A 22615-nucleotide genomic window follows, 5' to 3' on the forward strand; every position below is an offset into this window, starting at 1 on the left:
GAAATGTCACATCATGTTTCCACTGACGTGGCTGTATACCTGCTCCCTGTGGGTGCACCTCGCGCAACATACAATCTTGTAAATTACCCGACGCCTGTGAGAAATAAACGATATTCGCATGTAAGTAAGTTGTACATATATATTGGAAAGCATAAACAGCATAAACAGTTTTATGGGGAACGGAGGTTGCAAGAAATTTTACATCACAAATTTTATTAATAAGAGCATTCTCATGTTACGTAATATAGCCCACTTTCGTCGCTAAGCGATGGAATTCATGTCACTTCTGCACTCTCTAGTACAAGGACCATGGGATTATATAAGAGAGTGACAATTAACGTATGTCATTTATGTGCAAGCGTTGCGGAAACACTTATGGAGGAAAAACTAATCAGCAACGGAAAAGTAAAATGTGTGTATATATATATATATATATATATACATGCACTATATGGCGGTGACTTAGGTTTTTATTGGAATTGAGTTAATCATTCACTCGGATAAAGATTTTCTGTGTTCTGAATGTCACAGAATTTACTAGGAAACAGAATCGATAAAAGCACAAAATGTAGTAATTTTCTCTTCATGTTCCATGTGTACGTGATCTTCCTGTGTATGAGTTTACCTAGCTTACATTGTATGTAAGAGGTTCTCCGAGGGAACTAAATGAGATCATATGTTGTGAAAGTATTTTAACACATTTCGGTGCTTCCTGTCTTTGACCACTGACGAGACTTTGTAAACATTTAGCCTGTTCAAATTTCTAATGTGATACACAGAATAGGTGTGTATTTATATGTGTCATCTCCTCAATCAAAAGCATCTCTCCCCGAGCTGCACGCAGAGATATCAAATGTAAAGATGAATGTAGTAATTTAAAGGGAACTGCTATTTCAAGTGGTATATTAGTTTTTTCAAAACACGAATGGTAATAATTAGAAAGTTAGAGTAAACAAACCTTGGTTTAGTAATGAATGATACATATCACAAAGCTTTTACAAAGTATAGCTGCCAAAACTGGCGTCTAAAACTAATTCTACAACTATTATTACAGACATCAAAGAAATGCCGCGTCCATTATTCTCCAATATATATACCGAATAATCATTTGAGTATCAAAACAGTGATACAAACAAGGAAATTAAATGAATGGGTTTAAAATGTAATACTTTTTGAGACCATATCAGTTACATGTCTTGGGCTGATTAGACGTGGTGTATTGCCTAAATCAGCCGTTAAATGTAGACCTATCTTAAAGTTTTTCCCGATCCTACCTTCCGATTTCAAAAGCATATTATGATGGTTTAACCACAATGTTACTAAAGCGGTTCACGTCTTGCTTAGTACAGATGAAATTGATACTTTAAAAAAAATAATCCTGTATTTGTTGTTGCATGTCTTGGATACTGTCATTTTAACAGAATCTGTACAACAATTACACGCTGCAATTCATGCTATGTTTTCTGTATTGTAAAATAAATGCAGGTTTTTGCCTTAAAAACTAAGGTTGTTGCCTTTAGTAAGCAATAGATGAATGATTTACCTACATTTAATTCAGATACAATGGTGAAAATTTATCTCTAGAAAATGAGTTATCTACGTAGGATTCACATTTTCTAGGATAAATCAAAGTTACTTGAAGAAAGTAGGAAAGTTTATTTTATTGAGAGAAAAAATGAGAAGTCCAGATTTGTCGATTTATGTACAGCTTAATTTTTTGACATAATGATCGCGCCAATATTACTATACTTTTGTGAGGACTGGGACTTTCAATATGATCAAACTATTAAAGTATTATTTTTCCAATTTTAGAGAATTCCTAACAAATTTTATTCGACTTTTCTTGCTAAAAACACATCTATCCACCCATAAAGAAAAGAGTATTTACAATGAAGGTATTTTTATGAATTGTAATGGCGCTATCTCGGACACCCCCACCCCCCAATCTGTAATATGTACACTGTAATAATCGATTTAATAATCGAATATTGTTATTGAACTTTCCAGATAATCAACGCATCAATCAATGTCTGAGTCTAGCAGTAAACGAGTTGTTCTGGCGTACAGCGGGGGACTGGATACCTCCTGCATTCTCGTCTGGCTCATAGAACAAGGATATGACGTCATTGCGTTCTGTGTAGGTTATTCTTTGTGGGGATATGTACACAGTGTAGATGTTAGAATATGAAGAAATACTAATATTTGTCTGACATTGTGCTTTATATGAAACACATGTAAATAATTTTGTTACTTTGTTTATTTGCAGGCGAACATAGGACAGGATGAGGATTTCAACGCCGCAAAAGAGAAAGCCATGAAGCTCGGTGCAAAGAGGGTACTATACAATTAAGTCTGCGGATGTACAGTATGGTGCACCCCCCCCCCCCCCACACCCGGAAAAAATCCGGATTTTTTCTGGATATGTCCATTGAGTATTCGTCTTTTTTTTTTTTTAAATTAATAAAGTTGAAAAACTGTTCCTGTTCCCATGCCATGAGATGATGGCGTCAGGAGTTGACAAGAAAACAAAATGCATAGTTCTTCAGAAAATACAAAACTCAATCAAAAATATCTACTTTAATTATGTTGATATCATTCCATTTGGTTTTTGCATTTTGTTCTAATGTTTAAGATCTGTTTAAACGATCGACGTTTTACTTTTTAAATTTTTTTAGTCATGAATAGGCTAAACTTACAGCCATGCTTATTTGTACATGAAAGGCAAATATAACGAACAGTGATCAATCGCATAACTCCTATAAGCAATACAAAATAGAAAGGTGAGCAAACACGGACTCCTATATACATGTATATCAGATGGGATCAGGTGCCTAGGAGGATTAAGCATCGCCTATCGACCGGTCACACTCGCCGTGAGCCCTACATCCTGATCAGGTAAACGGAATAATCAGTAGTCAAATCAGTGTGCCAAGAATGGCCTTAAAATCGGTATGAAACAAAGAATCTCGAAGTATCTTAAGAATTGATGGTTCCATGGTAGAGATGTATGGTACAGTAGATTGATAGTACATGTATATGAAAAGGGTGTTGTTTACAACGGAAACCCATCCAGTGACATTTCCCTTACAACCCACTGTCAAAAATGTATAGGTACTATGAAAATTTTAAAAAATGTATAGGTACTATGAAAATATAAGCTAATGCGCAACCCATACTGAAACCCAATTAAAAAATAAAGGATGTCTCCAGAACCAGGTTGGGGTTTGTTTTCACGACACAATCAAATTGAAGCCGATAATGGAGGAGTTGAACGTTCAAGACAGCTAGTTAGAACTAGAGTCATGGAGACGTACATTTTGTTTAGAACTAGTTATGGAAATGTACATGCATTGCCAAGCACATGTAAATTGTTTAAAGCTATTGAATTACAGTAGTATAATGTGAGTTTTGAAGAATCCGTGGTTTTTTTTTGGGGGGGAGGGGTTGTTTTGTACAATACTGTACATCGAATGTGATACCATTAACCATGTCTATTAGCATACCAGACTTTTATAATGTTTTCTTCCCAAGATAAATCAGAAACCATGTGATAACCTCAACCTGACTTATACATAAGGGATACAAGATGAAGGTGGTCTATTATGTCAGATACGGGACTGGCACGAGCCGCGTAGCGGTGAGTTATCAGTCCCGTATCTGACATGATAGAGCATCGGAGTCTCGTATCTTACTTAAAACATTGTTCTACTTAAAACAGTATTTCTCATAATATTGGCCTGCTCTTAATAATACTGGACTATGTTCAGTACAGTATGAAAAATAAAGTACTGTCAAGACAAAGAACTGACGTCACAACAATGTTTTAAGTTTGCAAATACATAGAATTCGGGCTACACAATTGGCATGCGTATTCACTGTAACAATATCTTACGATTCAAGCCAATGTGACGTGATGACCCTAAAAACCGGAGCAGGGGAATCATAATTCGTCAGCTGGTTGTTGCTGTTGTTTTTATATGATATTCTTCCCCAACTGTTTTTGTGTTTAGATGGTAATTCCTGATGTCCGGACGGAGTTTGTCGAGGAGTTCATATGGCCAGCTATCCAGGCAAACGCTACATATGAGGACCGCTACCTGTTGGGGACCGCCCTGGGACGGCCCTGTATCGCCAGGTAAACTACTGGCAGTACATACACTGTTCCTTGTTTTCTTTCGAAGATTGAACTAGGACATACACAATTAAACTTCATAATACCCTCACATACTGTTTTACCTTCATAATACATGCACCTCAGAGTGGATATCATTAGCCATTTTAATAATTTGGCTAAGAGGTATTTCACTTCAATACTTTCAGGGCAATGATCAAGGTTGCTATAGATGAGAAGGCACAGTATGTCGCCCATGGGGCGACGGGCAAGGGCAATGATCAGATCAGATTTGAACTGGGAGCTTACGCATTGCACCCAACTATCAAGGTACATGTGCATATTAACTTGGCGAAGATCCAACAATTTGTGCGGGATATCGTCTTGTTTATAGCATCGAGACAAAATCTGTAAAAAAAAAAAATCTATTTAAAAGAAACGCTTTCTCATGTTTCTATTTCTTTATTTTGCAGGTCATATCTCCATGGCGGTTGCCCGAGTTTTACAAGCGTTTTGAAGGTCGGGCAGATCTTTTCAAATATGCACAGGTACAAATGCACTTCGTCAGTAGGCCTATATAGCGATTAAGTGAAAAATCGTCTGACGTGGTCACCCTCCTTAAAATTCATATTAATTACCAGCAACTGATTAAAAGGGCATGCATGGATACGGAGTTTTCTTTTGGGGTTGTAGCTGTTGTATTGGGAGGGGGTTGGGGGTTGTGCTTTTTGGCTCACCTGAGCTGAAAACTCAAGTGAGCTTTTCTGATCATCTTTTTTCCGTCCCTCTGCTCGTAAATCTTTCACATTTTCATCTTCTTCTCTAGAGCCATTAGGCCAATTTCAGTCAAATTTGATGCAAAGCATCCTTGATTAAAGGGGAATCAAGTGTGCTCAATAAAGGCTATGCGCCCTTCAAAGGGGAGATAATCAAAAAATGCAAAAATAGGGTTGGGTCGTTTAAAAATCCTTTTCTCAAGAACCACTGGGCCAGAAAAGTAAATATTTACGTAAAAGCTTTCTGACAGAGTGCAAATTCAAGTTTGTTAAAATCCTGGGCATAAAATAGGGCCACAATAGAGGATCAATGTTAATTTACTCGAAATTTTGTATAAAAATTCAGTATTTTCGCCAATAATTCAAAAATTTGATCTCCAATCCCCACTTTTTTCAGTTGCATTTTAAACTGGAAGACCAGACCTTGAAAATTATGAAAGAATTTAGAAATTGACATTACTCCTAATATGTTTTTTTACACTCTCAATTTTGATATCATGAAGTTTTTTGTATATCAAGTGCGAAAAGGTCATTATTTATTTCCTTTACTAGTATTAATATCTTTTTTCATCTGTAGTGTTAGAGGACATGATTATGTATCTATTTTATGTAATGATTGATTTGTGTTGCTTATGTTGTGTTGACACAAACAGAAAAATAATTTTAAGTCCAAAAAGGTCATGTTTAGAACACTATAGCTCAATAAAAAGCGTTGCGACCCCAGTTTTTCTTTTTAATTTTCTAATTCTCCTTCAATGTAGAAATCAAAACTCCAAATGTCAGGTGCGAACCTCTTTAAATATCTCTTGAACTATTTAAGGTTAGGCTGTTGTATATAGATTCTTTATGGCAAAACCTTTCACGTGATAGCATGGTCTTTGACCTTATGAACATGACCTTGCAGTTTTACCGAGGGAAAAAAACCTTGACCATTCAATATTTCCTGAACTATTTAAGGTAGAACTTTCATATTTTGCATATAAATTTCTTATGGCAAGACCTTTCATTTCAAATTTATGGCAAGACCTTTCACTTCATACCATCATCTTTGACCATGTAACATTGGAGTTTGACCTACTTTTAAGAAAACTTAACCTATTTAATATCTTCTGAACTATTTAAGGATGGAATTTCACATTGTGTATATGTCCATGAAACAACAACACGTGGGTTGTGACGATGGTATGGTCTAGTTATTACGACCGAGTCATACTCCCTGTCGAGGCCGCATCGAACGTGTGTAAAAGCCTGAATCATGTAACCATTTCCGCGGGAACCTAATTGCGATGGCGTCAGTGAGACAGAGAATGCACGTATACCCCGGACATGTTTTCATTCACAACCAGTTTGTTGTGATTTAGCACTTTAGTATAATTTTTTGTACAGTTGTATAAACAATCCAGTGAACTGTGTCACGTTTCTTTTCCATGCTTTAATAGCGATCACCGCTACAGCCCCTACCACAATGTCTTGTTTATGTTTGCGTGTCATGTCACAAAAAGTTATACAAGGCCGTTTGCAATTATTTGTGACGTTGTCGCCCCACGGAAGTTGGTATGAAATGCATAATGTCATGTCGCAGGATACATAATTTGTGTCTCACCATGTTTACTTTTAAAAGTTGATGTGACCTAGTTGTACAGATACACGTGTATGGCGCGCCAGATTCACAAAAATGAGCTAAACATAGTTTCACAGTTGATAAACTAGGTTTATCGACTGTAAACTATAGTTTACGGACCGTAAACTATAGTTAACGACGTTAATCTACATTTCACATCTGTACACCATAGTTAACAGATAATCTATGTTTCACAAGCGTAAACTATAATTAACAATGAAAACAATCATTAGCGATTGCAAAACATAGTTTATCTGATAAATACGGTTTCACGATTGTAAACTACGGTTTACAAGTCATAGTTTATCTAATAAATATAGTATAACAATTTGTGAAACTAGGATTAACAATTGTGAACTATAGTTAACGAATGTAAATTATAGTTTACAAATGTGAATCTGTATTTATCAGCAAAATCTATTGTTAATGTTTATTTAAAGACAAATAAACTTGGATTAGTATTTGTAAACTATAGTTTACAACCGTTAAATATAGTTTTACGGATGAAAACTATAGTTAACGAATCGTTACTATAGTTAACGAATCGTTAACTATAGTTTACAGTTCGTAAACTATAGTTTACAGTCGATAAACCTAGTTTATCAACTGTGAAACTATGTTTAGCTCATTTTTGTGAATTTGGCGTGCCATACACGTGATCGCAGCACATGAATGGTAGACACGTTTTAATTGTAAAAGTATGTAAGCCCATTAATGTAATTATAATAGTCAGTATTACGTTTTTTCTAAGTACGGAAACCAATTTCAGTCATATTTCGAAATTATGTGAAGTCTTTTATTTGAGATTGTGTGATCAATTACTTTTCTGTTTTGTTTGGATTGTAGCTTTTTACGATAAGTTGCTGAATAAACTCTAAAAATATGCATGGAGAGTCAGTACAGTAAAAATACTGGAAATTCGGAATACAGTGGGCTTCAATGATGTTTCTTACAGATGCCAGCTGCATTAGTCATTGTAACATTGACTGAAGTTTTAACTCGAGATGGTGATTTGGAAAACATTTTTGTTGGTTGTTATATTCTTACAACCACTGTGGTACTTATAATTGGGGGTTTTCCTGATGTGATACAAAGTACTAAATGACTACGTAATAATTTTCCTTCAAATTATGAACATTTGTAGATAACGGATTACTTATCACAATTATGAATTTGCAGTATCGCTTTACATCCATTTTGTGTATGTAATTCATATTTTGGCAGTGGTCATGACTTAGTTGACTTTAGTCACTTTACACAGGCATAATGCACTAAATATACATGTAAATCCTGCTAAAAGAAATTTTTCATGGGAATAAAGACTGAAAAACAAAAAAATCTTTGAAATCACAACAGCTGGGCCAAGGTGACTCAAGTGAGCGATGTGGCCCATGGGCCTCTGATTTCATTTTTTATTATTTTTTATTTTTTTTCTTACAAAATTTTGGAATTGTTTCAGGAAAATGGTATTGCTTTACCGGTAACCCCTAAAGCCCCTTGGAGTATGGATGCCAATTTGATGCATATAAGGTATATCTAAACATGAAGTGTTATACCTCCATGCACTATATTTACAGCATGTTAAACAACTCAAGTAGTCAAATCAAGGTCATTACCTACTATGGTGGTCAGGCATGTTTGATAGCCGGTTGCCAAACAGTTCCGTTTATAGAGCACCTGACTTGAAATTCAGGGGGCCGGGTTCGAATCCCGGTAAGGTCCATAATTTTTTTTCTTTTCTGTTACACTGCATTAGTCTTCAAACTAAAATCATTTTATTACTTATGGTTGGTATTTCTTCAGTTACGAGTCAGGAGTTTTGGAAGATCCCGCTGAACATGCGCCTCCCGGGATTTTCCAGATGACCGTAGACCCAGAACAAGCACCGGAACAAGCTGAGAAAATTGTCATCTTCTTTGAAAAAGGTATTGCCAAAGGTTATCAGAATTCTGCAAAGCAATCGAGTCAAGTAACAAAATATAGTAAATTATGATTTTAAAACTTCACAGGGATATGAAGTGGAGTGGTCACATGGTTAATTCCTTTGAAATTAGAGAGGTTTTAGAATGATTATATAACAAAGGAAGAACACAAATGCATATATACATTCTTAAAGGAATACTAAACAAGGCATTATACAATGATATATAAACATACCAAAACAAAATAGCTTTAATTTAAAAAAAAGTGTTGGGGTGTAAAAGGCGTGTTCTACACAGGCACATCAACAAAACATAAAACTCAGGTGTAACAAAAGTATATCAGTACCTCAGGGAGAATGGTGGTTCAGTATTGTAGAACAGCATCACCATTAGCCCCGCCCAGTAGTGAAACACGAGTGTGCGTCCCGTCCGAAATTCTTCAACTTCGACGAAGCCCTCCTTTTCTATCATCTCAACCAGCCATCTCAAATTCACATCAAATCTTTCTTTTGGTACCAAAATGTTTGACCTCATGGCCTTCACCTTGAAATTTGACCTATTTTTAAAAAACTTTAACCTTGGCCATAACTTCTGATAGCTTAGTGCTAGGGCTTTCATATTTGACATGTGTATTCCTTGTAACACCTTTCTTTCATAACATAATGAAGTTTGATCTTAGCATTATGAAGTACGATCATAGCATAACTAAATATAATCATAGCATAACTAAGTATATCATAGCATAACTAAGTATAATCATAGCATAACTAAGTATAATCATAGCATAACTAAGTATAATCAAAACATAACTAAGTATAATCATAGCATAACTAAGTATAATCATAGCATAACTAAGTATAATTATAGCATAACTAAGTATAATCATAGCATAACTAAGTATAATCATAGCATAGCTAAGTATAATAATAGCATAGCTAAGTATAAATATAGCATAACTAAGTATAATCATAGCATAACTAAGTATAATCATAGCATGACTAAGTATAATTATAGCATAACTAAGTATAATAATAGCATAGCTAAGTATAAATATAGCATAACTAAGTATAATCATAGCATAACTAAGTATAATCATAACATAACTAAGTATAATCATAGCATAGCTAAGTATAAATATAGCATAACTAAGTATAATCATAGCATAACTAAGTATAATCATAGCATAACTAAGTATAATCATAGCATAACTAAGTATAATCATAGCATAACTAAATATAAATATAGCATAACTAAGTATAATCACAATGCACTAAGTACATATATGATGATGTGATATGCGCAGTATGATCTTAACAGAGTATGATTATGACGTAACAAAGTATAGGATCTCTCTCTGGTATCCTTGTGTTGTTTTTAATGATTACCCTCTGTCCACTTTTACAGGTCTGCCTGTTCGTATAAAGAATTTAGAAGACAATACAGAGAAGAAGGACCCACTTGAGATGTTTTCATACATGAATGAACTGGGGTAGGCATCACACGGTGACAGACATATACATGAATGAACTGGGGTAGGCGTCACGTGGTGACAGACATAAACATGAATGAACTGGGGTAGGCGTCACGTGGTGACAGACATATACATGAATGAACTGGGGTAGGCGTCACACGGTGACAGACATATACATGAATGAACTGGGGTAGACGTCACACGGTGACAGACATAAACATGAATGAACTGGGGTAGGCATCACACGGTGACAGACATATACATGAATGAACTGGGGTAGGCATCACACGGTGACAGACATAAACATGAATGAACTGGGGTAGGCATCACACGGTGACAGACATATACATGAATGAACTGGGGTAGACGTCACACGGTGACAGACATAAACATGAATGAACTGGGGTAGGCGTCACGTGGTGACAGACATAAACATGAATGAACTGGGGTAGGCGTCACGTGGTGACAGACGTATACATGAATGAACTGGGGTAGGCGTCACACGGTGACAGACATAAACAATAAACATGTGTGTTCCAGGATTACTTAGAGATCATTTTCATGTAGAAGATGGCCCATATACCGACACTTTTAAACTGTTTCATAATTGCTGACCTGAACACGCGTTCATGAGAAAGAAAAGGAAGTAATGTCGTAAAAATGTAATATTGGTTACACAACCTGTACAGCAAGGATGACACATATGGCTGTAAACAAAGGACTCGAGACTGTCATGTTTTTCCCCAGCATCTTGTGAGACTGTTTAGGCAAAACACAAACTCATTTATAGTATATATTACACGCATACCCCCTACCAATACATCAATTAACAAAGGTATGACCTCCCACCATCACATCAATTAACTCCCACCATCACATCAATTAACAAACTCCCACCATCACATCAATTAACAAACTCCCACCATCACATCAATGAACTCCCACCATCACATCAATTAACAAACTCCCACCATCACATCAATTAACAAACTCCCACCATCACATCAATTAACAAACTCCCACCATCACATCAATTAACAAACTCCCACCATCACATCAATTAACAAACTCCCACCATCACATCAATTAACAAACTCCCACCATCACATCAATTAACAAACTCCCACCATCACATCAATTAACAAACTCCCACCATCACATCAATTAACAAAGTATGAACTCCCACCATCACATCAATTAACAAAGTATGACCTCCCACCATCACATCAATTAACAAACTCCCACCATCACATCAATTAACAAAGTATGAACTCCCACCATCACATCAATTAACAAAGTATGAACTCCCACCATCACATCAATTAACAAAGTATGACCTCCCACCATCACATCAATTAACAAACTCCCACCATCACATCAATTAACAAAGGCATGAACTCCCACCATCACATCAATTAACAAACTCCCACCATCACATCAATTAACAAACTCCCACCATCACATCAATTAACAAACTCCCACCATCACATCAATTAACAAACTCCCACCATCACATCAATTAACAAACTCCCACCATCACATCAATTAACAAAGTATGAACTCCCACCATCACATCAATTAACAAACTCCCACCATCACATCAATTAACTCCCACCATCACATCAATTAACTCCCACCATCACATCAATTAACTCCCACCATCACATCAATTAACAAAGTATGAACTCCCACCATCACATCAATTAACAAAGGTATGACCCACACATAAAACAGGACGCAGTTTTCATTGATAGAAACAACGTGCATATGATTGTGCCAGAAAATGTCAGTTATTTCTTTCAATTCTACTTTCACCTTTGTGATATTGTTTGTAAAAGAAGTTTGAATTGTCATGCACGTTTACAAATTACAATTTCTTTTGAGATGTATTATACACTAAAACAAGTTTCCGACCTACACAGATCATTTTAAGACAATGTCGTACTTTATTTCCTAGTGGGAAACACGCCATAGGACGAATTGATATTGTAGAAAACAGATTCATTGGGATGAAGTCCAGAGGTAACGTATTATACACAGCTCTGAAGTCATTCCTGGTTTTCACTCTGTTTTAAATTAACTAGTTTTGTGATAAAAGAGAAAATGGAGATGATAAAACTACAGGAACACATGACTTTGTACAGTAATTGATGGTATTTATTTATTGGAAACCGCGCTATTGACCAAAACAAAAAACGTTATGACATCTGATATTTAGGTCTTTATGAAACGCCTGGTGGAACTATTTTATTAATGGCACACCTGGACATTGAACTCTTCACCATTGACAAGGTAAAAACATTTTGTTGTTGAATCAGCCTCCAAATATGGTTTCAATCCACACCAAGCAAAGTTTGAAATATTCGTCCAGCAGATTTGCAGCAGTAAAGTTTTAAAGTTTTAATGACGCTTTCTTCCAGGAAGTGCGGAAAATCAAAAGGAATCTCGATGTGGCCTTTTCTGAACAAGTATATAAAGGTGACTGTCTATATTCTTTAAATGACATTAGTGCTCAAACAGATTACGAACAGTGGCAGTTTGTTGTGAAGTTACCACTCTTTTATAGGCTTTTGGTTCAGTCCAGAGTGTGAATTTACGCGCTCTTGCATCCAAAAGAGTCAGGATCACGTGACCGGATCCGTCAGTGTTAAGCTGTACAAGGGAGGCGTTTACATTCTGGGGCGGGAATCACCATTAACGCTGTACAATGCGGAACTCGTCAGGTCAGAAAAAATAAGATATTGAGAACGTGATGTGGTTGTTAATTCAAATGTAAAATTTAGAACTCAGTAAAAGTGTTTTGGCGAATAGAAGTCGACATATGTAGAAAATAGATATGATCACCACGAGCAGACGAGAGAATCTAATTATGTGCCCTACAGACAATGTTGGGGGTATATACTGGAAATCACCATGTGTGGCAGTCTGTCCATTTCTCCCAATTCGTGTCGCCGCCTCGCTGGCCCATAACGTTGTAACTGGAAAAAATGTTATTAGAACCAGCTTATACTTGGCACACAGGTTCCATATGACCCGGCGGTGTAACTCAAGGTCATTGGGCCAAAGTCAAAGGTCCGAGTAGAAACAAATTATAAATAGTTAACAGTACCATCATTTTCAGACGGTAAGACATTACTGAGGCTCACACATGAACAAAGGTTGCTCCGCTATAATTGATACATTAGAAGCTTATACGTGTCACAGATTCCGTGTGTCACGAGACTGAACAAATATCACTGATAAATAAGAAGATTGAAATATTTTACATGCAGGTAGTATTTTGTTGTGGGGAACATTATAATGAATGTCGTACATCGCACAGAGACACCAGTACTGTATAACAGGTTTTTTCTGCGGTTGGAAATTTTACGGATTTAATCGCATATAGTAAATTATATTCTGCATTTTTATTTTCTGCGGTTGGAAATTTTACGGATTTAATCGCAAGTGAGAGCAAATTATATTCTGCTTTTCCATTTTCTGCTGTTGTATGATATCAATATGTACCTATGAGCATGTATGTATATTTTGCTATTGTAATTTTTGCGGATTTTAACGGTGTAATGACCCAGTTTGAAAGTGCCCAGTGGGGAGGGGATAGAGATATATTAAGCACAAAGGGTCACATCTGCAATTTTATCAATTCTTACGAAACCTTTTAAAAGGAAAATTGGTGAATGTAGTGTTTGTAGATACTTGCTCTGTCATAATTCTTATTAAAGAATTATAAGAATTGTTTTAATAGTATGGATGTACAAGGTGACTACGAGCCATCGGATGCAGGTGGATTCATCAAGATCAATGCATTAAGGTGAGAGAAAAAGCTTGATCTATTTTTACATACATTTGCAGAGAACAGAACTCTCGTACATAGTTTATAATATGATTATGCGGCTGTTAGCACCTGCTGCATTAATTACCACTGTGAACACCTGAGACATTAAGTAGAACATGCAATAGTGACACGATGAAAAGGTTGGATTTTTAAATATTCGCCCCCCCCCCTTTTTTTTTGTGTATATACCATCACCTTGTGAATTATCAAAAATATTTCAGATTGCAAGAGTACTGCAGATTGAGGCAAATTCAGACGGAAAACTGAGACCATTATTCGGCTATGGCTGTTCAGAGCCGGGGAATACAAGCATATCTTTCAAACTTGTACTAGGGGTGTAACGATATACCGGAATACACGAACAGGTACCGTATCACGGTGCGAAAATCGCACACCTGTGTTTCCGTGAAGAAGAAAACTGGAGAACACTGAAATATACATTATATCATTCGCTCAGAATTCGGGACATTCTCCATTTAGTTTTTCAAAAACTCTAGTCATTTGACATATATTTGTTATTCGTTTAAACGAACTTAATTAAGGCGATTTTCTATTTACTTATGTTATTTATTATTATGTTTTGGAGTTTATTCAATGTTTATACTTCATAAAACAATAATATATCTTTTATCCTTGCTCATTTAGATAAGTAGTGTCTCATTTCAGAATGGAGAGGCACAGATTATAGACAGTGATATACCGCAATGTGTATTCCGACACAGTCTCCGTGAATCGCGATATTTCACGTATCGTTACTCCTCTATAAACCACAAAAATAAATAAATACAATGTTATTTATGCTTAAATCTATAAATATGTTGTACATAATAACTTATTGTGTATGTCTTAACTTTGTTTAAGCAGTTTATTGTAGATGTTTTAATGACTCACAAGTTCATTTTCCTGTTGCAAAGTTGTACAATAGCATTATGTGCATAGATAACTTAACGATGCAGACACAGTGCATATCTCTTGTCAAGTACAGTAGTCCTTTTGTTCATATACAGTGTATATACATATAAAATTGTTTAAATGTTTATAAACAGAAAATGTACATGTACTCTGACCGTCAGTTCCTTTTAAATAACATGTTTCAGAATGAAATGAAAATAAACAAAATATAAATCAGTGTTTATTGTATATATCTATGATTTTGTCCTCAAATACATGCAACTCTTCACAAAATTTCCATGCAGAACATTAAACACATTTCTGTTCAATACACAAAATATACTAATTTTAGACTATCACAATTTGAACAACATAGGAAATGACATATTCAAATAATGTGCTTTTTAAATATATTTTGCGAAGTACAGGACGATTTTTCACTACAACAGCCAATCCACCGATCACATCCGGGTATTGTGTGACAATAGTTGGGTTTGTTCAACACAGGGGCGGATCCTACACTGCACGATCGCCTACATTTCCGGAGATCCCCCTTTTCTTCTGTGTCTCTCGAATTCTGTGAAATATAAGAAGGAATTATCGATCCTATGATTGAAACAGCCATAGTCACAGTGTACTTGCCAGGGGTCCATCCCTTTTCCGTGTTTTTATGATCAACATTAAGGAAACATTTGTCAATAGTAACAGCAAAGTCTATACTAAGGTCAACAATTTGTTCGGCTCCGTTTATGTATATAGGGTAATGCCTGAGTTAATGGAGCAGAGGCCCCGAAGGGTTTTTAAAGAATGGATAGGTAGGAAAGCAGATTAGGATCACTTCGAAAAAAAAAGGAGGGGGGGTGCAATAAATTTGCGAATCAAATGCGTTATACGCAAAATAAAGGCATACTAACGTGAAGCAAAGGCATAATAACGTAGATTTATAAGCCTCTCTGTAATATAGATAACACGGGTAAGCAGAGGTTTAGAGGATCTAGGCAAGCATGTTTGTCTACCACGAACACAAGCAAATGATTGAAACCCAGGTCTAAACACCATATCCGTGCATACAGCACAACAAAGGCTATTTTCAAACAGCTGGTATATTCAGAAAGCTAACACACAGTTATTCATCTCAGAAAAATATCATATCCTGTCTCGCACAAAAACGCCGGAATGCTACAGAGAAATTACGGGATTGTTCTAGCTTCGGGGTGATTATCGCTGTGCAACGTACAACAACCATTTGCAACAATGCTATTATACAATATATGTTAACCGACAAATCATTTTCAATCAAATAATGCTTGGTTTTAATTCATTTCGAAAGGTTTTCCGGAGGACAGTACTTTGCGCCGAAAAGATTTCTTTTAGACAGACAAAAACCGTGATAGGAACAAATAATTTTTGTTGTTGCTCAAAACTGTTCACGTGGACTCGAAACAATAAGATGAATGAAATATGTATGGCACGCCAAATTCACAAAAATGAGCTAAACATAGTTTTACAGTTGTAAACTATAGTTTACAGTCGATAAACCTAGTTTATCAACTGTAAACTATAGTTAACGATTCGTTAACTATAGTTTTCATCCGTAAAACTATATTTAACGGTTGTAAACTATAGTTTACAAATGCTAATCCAAGTTTATCTGTCTTAAATAAACGTTAACAATAGATTTTGCTGATAAATACAGATTCACATTTGTAAACTATAATTTACATTCGTTAACTATAGTTCACAATTGTTAATCCTAGTTTCACAAATTGTGATACTATATTTATCAGACTTGTAAACCGTAGTTTACAATCGTGAAACCGTATTTATCAGACAAACTATGTTTTGCAATCGCTAATGATTGTTTTCATGTTAATTATAGTTTACGCTTGTGAAACATAGATTATCTGTTAACTATGGTTTACAGATGTGAAATATAGAAAACGTCGTTAACTATAGTTTACGGTCCGTAAACTATAGTTTACAGTCGATAAACCTAGTTTATAAACTGCGAAACTATGTTTAGCTCATTTTTGTGAATTTGACGTGCCATAAATATGATTCAAACTATATCATGATTCTTATTTATGAACCTCTTGTAAACGGGAGCCATTTGGAGCCTTGTGAGACAAATATTTCATCTAGCGGCTGCCATTGCCTGCCCGATAATTATATGGCGGCCACCAAGTAAGTTTCTGGTTGTACGCTTCGATCAGAAAATAAAAAGAATCTTCAAATATTGAGGCAAATCAGTATTGAAATATTCCTGAATTGTCAATATGGATTTCTAAAGCGAAACAAGTATTTGTGCTTACTGTGAAATTCTTTAGAATTTCAGGCACACAGAAATTATATACCTGAACATGCATGACAGTTTAACTTGAAGTTCCTCTCGAATTTCGAAATTTCTCTTAAATATATATATAAAACCTTACATATTTCAATAACATGATTTGTATTCTATCCCAGTTGGTATAGTTTAAATATCGTTTACATTGAAAAGAATGTGTGAAATATATTAAAGAAATGACTTACATTCTTTAAAATACATGGTGGTATGAACTGCGACGCTTCATTCGGCATACGTCATTAAGCACGTTGTATACTATTATACCACGGTAATTGTACAGATCAAAGAAGTGCCGCGTCCATTATTCTCCAATATATACCGAGTAACCTGACAGTAGATTATCAGAGCAGTAATACATATCTTAAACTTCCACAAGGAAAGTAAATATATGGATTTAAAATGTAGTACTTTTTGAGACCATATCGGCTTCGTGTCTTCGACCCGATTAGACTTGTTTATTTCCATAAAACAGCAGTTAAATGTAGACCTACTTTATGCCTCTTCTGTGATTGTACCGGAAGTTTCTACACTTCCGTGCTTTGCTTTAACAACTATTAATAAAACCGATAACTGATAATCGTAAAACAAATCAATGTAGGTTACAAACAAATTTATAAATGACTGAAGGATGTTTGACATAAAATAAGCGATCGCCTGCGTTCTGACTTTCCATGTGTGTGTAGTTTCGTTAACTGTCTTTGGAGCAGATCATATCTGATTACATCGCTTTAGTATACCGGTATTCCGTCAATATCAAACTAGTAAATAATATCTTTCAAAATAGTAGACCCTACAATCGCAACCTTTTCGTTAGCAAAAAACAAGTACGTGTATTCCGTGTCGACAGCTGCCGTGACGTCACGAACTGGCTAATTCGTAGCTATATGGGGAAACGATCGGCTGTATATTTCTGAGCTGAAGTAGAATATAAATAAAGCTTTTGTTTTTTATGGATAATGCAGGATAACCTCCTGTTTCAAAATGAATGAAATATCACAGGCACCTGAAGTATGGATATTACTACCTCCCCCCCTTTTTTTCATAATTTTTTTTTTGGTGGCAATAATTTCTCTGAAATGTATGAATTCCCAGTCTATCTCATCCCTCTTTCGATTCATGTAATCGTTTCACGCTTTTTGTAAGCTTTAAAGATTGGCCTTCTACCGGTATAATAAAATGCACCTGAAGTATGGATATTACTGCCCCCCCCCTTTTTTTTCATAATTTGTTTTTGGTGGCAATAATTTCTCTGAAATGTATGAATTCCCAGTCTATCTCATCCCTCTTTCGATTCATGTAATCGTTTCACGCTTTTTGTAAGCTTTAAAGATTGGTCTTCTACCGGTATAATAAAATACACAAGGTAAGAAACAAAAATTTGTAAACAAACAGGGGGTCCCCGTTTCCGGGCACATTTTCCAAGTAATTACAGCGTTACCTAAGGAATTTTGACGAGCGGCAGGTCGGGGAGATGTCATACTACAAGACTCTTCAACTCAAAACCCATCTCATCTCTTTTATTTGACACAATCTTGCGTGCATTGATCGGACAGGGCTTCATCTCTTCCACTGGCAGCCAAAAAGGAGGTCACAGCGTACGAATTTGTTGTACGCGCCGTGTGATTGGTTCCCAAAGACATTGCTTAGTCTCGGGATCATCCGAAGGGTCTCGGGATTATTCGCGGACCAATCACACGACACGTTATAAATTCGTACTCTGTGACCTCCTTTTTGGCTGCCAGTGGAAGAGATGAAGCCCTGTCCGATCAATGCACGCAAGATTGTGTCAAATAAAAGAGATGAGATGGGTTTTGAGTTGAAGAGACTTGTAGTATGATATCTCCCCGACCTGCCGCTCGTCAAAATTCCTTAGGTAACGCTGTAATTACTTGAAAAATGTGCCCGGAAACGGGGACCCCATGTTTGTTTACAAATTTTTGTTTCTTACCTTGTGTATTTTATTATACCGGTAGAAGGCCAATCTTTAAAGCTTACAAAAAGCGTGAAACGATTACATGAATCGAAAGAGGGATGAGATAGACTGGGAATTCATACATTTCAGAGAAATTATTGCCACCAAAAAAAAAATTATGAAAAAGGGTGGGGGGTAGTAATATCCATTCTTCAGGTGCCTGTGTGAAATATATAAGCCTCGGCTAATGCCTCATATTTCATGTTTCATAACAACATTCCTCGACCTCAGAGGTTACCATGCAACATCCACAAATGCGTATTTCATTTCTTAAATGAAGACCGCTATATCAAGAATCATGACTTTAGATTATGGTGGGTTTTTTTTTTTTTTTTACACTAGCTATATATGCTATGCATCATATCTTGACTTTTAAAGGGACATTAACTGTTAGGCTAAAGTGATGGCAACCATTTTTTTCTCGTGAAACCTCTCAATGGCATAAGATTATATACCAATGACTAACAAACACATTTATTTTGTACAAAAAACAAGAGAAACCTCATAAAAATACGTTACATAACCGCTTTTAGTGTAAAGAAATATATAAGGAAGAATAATTGTCTTGCAAGACAATAATTATTTAATCACCAAAATTATATATTCATATGCCTGCTTGGAGGTTAAACAGTGTTTGCAATAATTAAATACTGGTGTTATTACAGACATATATAATATAGAGCGATTTTTATTGAATATATGTCCCTTTAATTTTCTTTCAACACTAGCGAGTTTGTTTAGGGTTTTTCCCTCTTCATGGTGTACGATTCTGATTGTTTTCTTACCTTCACTCGAATACTTTTTCCTCGCATCCTTAAATTCTGGGGGTTGTGGTAGATCGTTAACATCGTGGAAATGAAAACGTGACTCCAGATCTGGAAGAAGAAAGCGGTTCATGTTGATCAATACAACGAAACAATATAGGTGCATTACGGGGATGAAATCGGTAAAGGTAAATATTGCTGCGTATAAACTCGATTGTTCAACCTAGAATCAAAGAAGAAAACAAATGTTAACCGAAAAGAGTTGTGAATATATTTAGACGCATATTCAAATTCGGTGACAATATGACAAACTATAATACTATTGATCATTTCTGAGGATTATATATATATATATATATATATATATATATATATATATATATATATATATATCATACTTAATGAAGTGGCATTCACGGGCATATGCTAATGCTATTTGTTGACATCTTAATTTCATAACGATATACTTATATTGGCGGTGAATTTCAAGTCGGCCCTTTCGGAGAATGAAGAGGTGCTCAGACTTTATCCTATACCTACATGTATACCTCGGGCTCGGATTTGAATCTTAATTGACTTTGACCTATACAGAAGGTCACCTAGGTTCACTTCCTCTGTAACAGGCAGAGCCTATGTAGGCCCTCTCCCAAAAATTTTCGCTATGATATAGAATTAATGTGGTTAAAAATACGAACAGTTAACAAAGAATCAAACGGGTGTGCATTTATTGTTCAGATTTCCGGAGAGATTAAAATGTAACCGAGTAAAACGTGTTAAAATGATTTCCCCCATGTCCACGCGATTATACGTATGTATGATTCACGTATGTAGTTCACTGGCTCTCGACGATTTAAAGACATACAAGATAAGTTTGATGCAAAGCATCAAATCGGTTGCTAAATTTTAGATATTTTAACTATTTCCAAAGAAACACGCCCATCAGGGCGAACTAGGGACTTAAAAGCGACCTACAGACCCTTTGTCTCAATTTTTTTTCCACGCATCTCTAAATTGAAATCCTACATCCACCCATGCTTATGAAGATATAAAATCTAAAATTGAAGCTAAAATCAATTTAAAATACCCCATGATGATGGTACGTATATGGAGCAAACATGAATGATATTGGATTTTGATCATGAGTTTCAACAGAATGCAGAAACAAACATGCTTCAGAAACATAAATAGAATACAATGTTAAGGCATACCCCCGGATCTATGTCACGTGATGATAGCGATACTAATTGCTGGACTGGTGTGTAGCTTTGATTTGGATGCCGCGGATTTTAAACAAAGCAATGACCAAAATATACATGAATGTTTATAAATATTTGCAGCTGTAGCATATTCATACCAAAATAAGTTTAGTTTTCATCAATTCACTTATTGTATTAATATCTGCTTCTATAATTTACACACTGCCATTCGGGGAGTATTTGTTGTAAATTCGTAAAAAGAAATCGTAAATTTATAAAATTTGTTTAATTGATAAATAAAATACAGCGTATTGATTACAGTAATCAAGACTTACACTATACGTATTTTATAATCTTTTATTCTTATACCGAAAGGTTGATTTATTCTTCTCTTCCCTTGACATCAAATGAAGTGTTAATCGGGGGTGGGCGTATATAATTTGTGATCATATTCATTAATTAATTTAGTCATGCACCATGGTTCAATTTCTTTAAGCAAAAACACCTGCATCAGTCTTAACGACAAAAACTATTTTAGAACACTAACCATACTGGCTAGTTAATTCAACAGATTTACTGCTCAATGTCATTATGAAAAAAAATTCTAGCCCGTAATTAAGTAAAGATAAACATAAATATTGAGGGCAAGATTTTTCAGGGTGAAGTTAAAACTCATGATGATGCTTTAAAAGAAGTGTAATGGCTGATATTCACAAATCAGATTCAAATAGAGGAAAAAAGTTTATCGCAGATTTTGTTTTCAATCGTTGAGCAATTCAATGATCCAAGATTTTTCACTAGCTAGACAGGCTAGAGCTGAGAGATTTTCTACAAGCCAGTAGTACATGTATCCGGGAGTCGCCAGGTTCATCTGCACGACATTAAGGCTGCTACACTGTACATGTAAAATTCAATGTGACGGCTTGTTTCTCTGTACTCCCTCGACACACACATTGTAGAACTTGCACTTGTACGACACACATGTTGTAGAACTTGCACGTGTACGACACACGCGTTGTAGAACTTGCACGTGTACGAGTTTTTGAGGTGCACCTGCTGATTTTAAAATGTTCTACTTCATTTTTAACTGGACTCATCGATATCCAAAACCCGACATATAAACGGGAAATGAAAAAAAATAGATTTGAAGAAATATGATTTTGATGATATTCTATTTTTTTAATACATGTATATTAATCGACATTATTTATGTCATTTATATGCATTTACTCCATGAAAATCAAAGAATTTAAATTATATTCTGATAAAGGACACATAACTCCCTTAAACTCTGAAAATTTGGGGGGGGGGGGGGCATCCTTCACTCCCACCTTAAATCTGCCAGTGATGAGCACACCAAATAGACCGGAAACTTGAATGAAAACCTATGAAAAACATGTATACAAAATCTCCTGATGATAACCTGACTGTTTCAAGTGTTTAAAGAATCTACTTTTCCCCCGCTTTTACTCAATGGGTAGATACAGCGTACGTGACTCACATTTGAATTTCTAAACACCTGCAATTATAAAAATGATTATAGTTTTTCTTCAAACAATGTGTTTATATATATTATGCTCTTAAAACTTTCATAATGCTTTACGCTTTTATATGTTTGAATGATATTTCATACATTTATAACTTTTAAAAACCACTCAAGTGTTCTTTCACAGATAATAGTAATATTAGATATAAGCTTTTTGACCAAG

At 35.5% G+C, this 22615-nt stretch overlaps 2 protein-coding genes across 4 annotated transcripts in view; one reads left to right on the forward strand and one right to left on the reverse strand.

Annotated features, from left to right (window-relative positions):
* LOC125679669 (argininosuccinate synthase-like) lies at window positions 1-14864 on the forward strand. 2 transcript variants are annotated; one of them, XM_056156254.1, is made up of 15 exons: window positions 1-120; window positions 2008-2137; window positions 2267-2335; window positions 4011-4135; window positions 4321-4441; window positions 4585-4659; window positions 7968-8038; window positions 8312-8433; window positions 9835-9919; window positions 11859-11923; window positions 12120-12193; window positions 12322-12379; window positions 12468-12624; window positions 13647-13712; window positions 13958-14864. In XM_056156254.1, exons 2-15 carry the CDS (start codon window positions 2027-2029, stop codon window positions 14001-14003), a joined length of 1245 nt encoding a protein of 414 aa, XP_056012229.1. In that variant the 5' UTR covers window positions 1-120; window positions 2008-2026; the 3' UTR covers window positions 14004-14864. The 2 variants fall into 2 exon arrangements, with proteins under 2 accessions (XP_056012229.1, XP_056012231.1); XM_056156256.1 differs by lacking the exon at window positions 1-120 and adding an exon at window positions 317-412.
* LOC125679670 (WAS/WASL-interacting protein family member 1-like) overlaps window positions 14856-22615 on the reverse strand; it is a 15677-nt gene continuing 7917 nt past the window's right edge. Inside the window, exons 3-4 of one of the 2 annotated variants that reach the window (XM_048919081.2) lie at window positions 19732-19821; window positions 14856-15204 (exon numbers count right to left, since the gene is read on the reverse strand). In XM_048919081.2, coding sequence (XP_048775038.1) covers window positions 15161-15204; window positions 19732-19821 — 134 coding nt within the window. In that variant the 3' untranslated portion in view covers window positions 14856-15160. Of the gene's footprint in view, window positions 15205-19080; window positions 19822-22615 lie in introns of those variants that run through there. The other variant, XM_056156257.1, reaches the window with a different exon arrangement.

Source organism: Ostrea edulis, chromosome 2 (genome assembly GCF_947568905.1).
Source record: "Ostrea edulis chromosome 2, xbOstEdul1.1, whole genome shotgun sequence".
Lineage (NCBI taxonomy): Eukaryota > Metazoa > Mollusca > Bivalvia > Ostreida > Ostreidae > Ostrea > Ostrea edulis.

Coding starts and splice junctions, on each gene's coding strand:
- LOC125679669 (XM_056156254.1), top strand. CDS start 2,027: ATGTCTGAGTCTAGCAGTAAACGAGTTGTTCTGGCGTACAGCGGGGGA. Junction 2,138..2,266: donor ATGACGTCATTGCGTTCTGT/GTAGGTTATTCT, acceptor GTTTATTTGCAG/GCGAACATAGGACAGGATGA. Junction 4,442..4,584: donor CATTGCACCCAACTATCAAG/GTACATGTGCAT, acceptor TTTATTTTGCAG/GTCATATCTCCATGGCGGTT.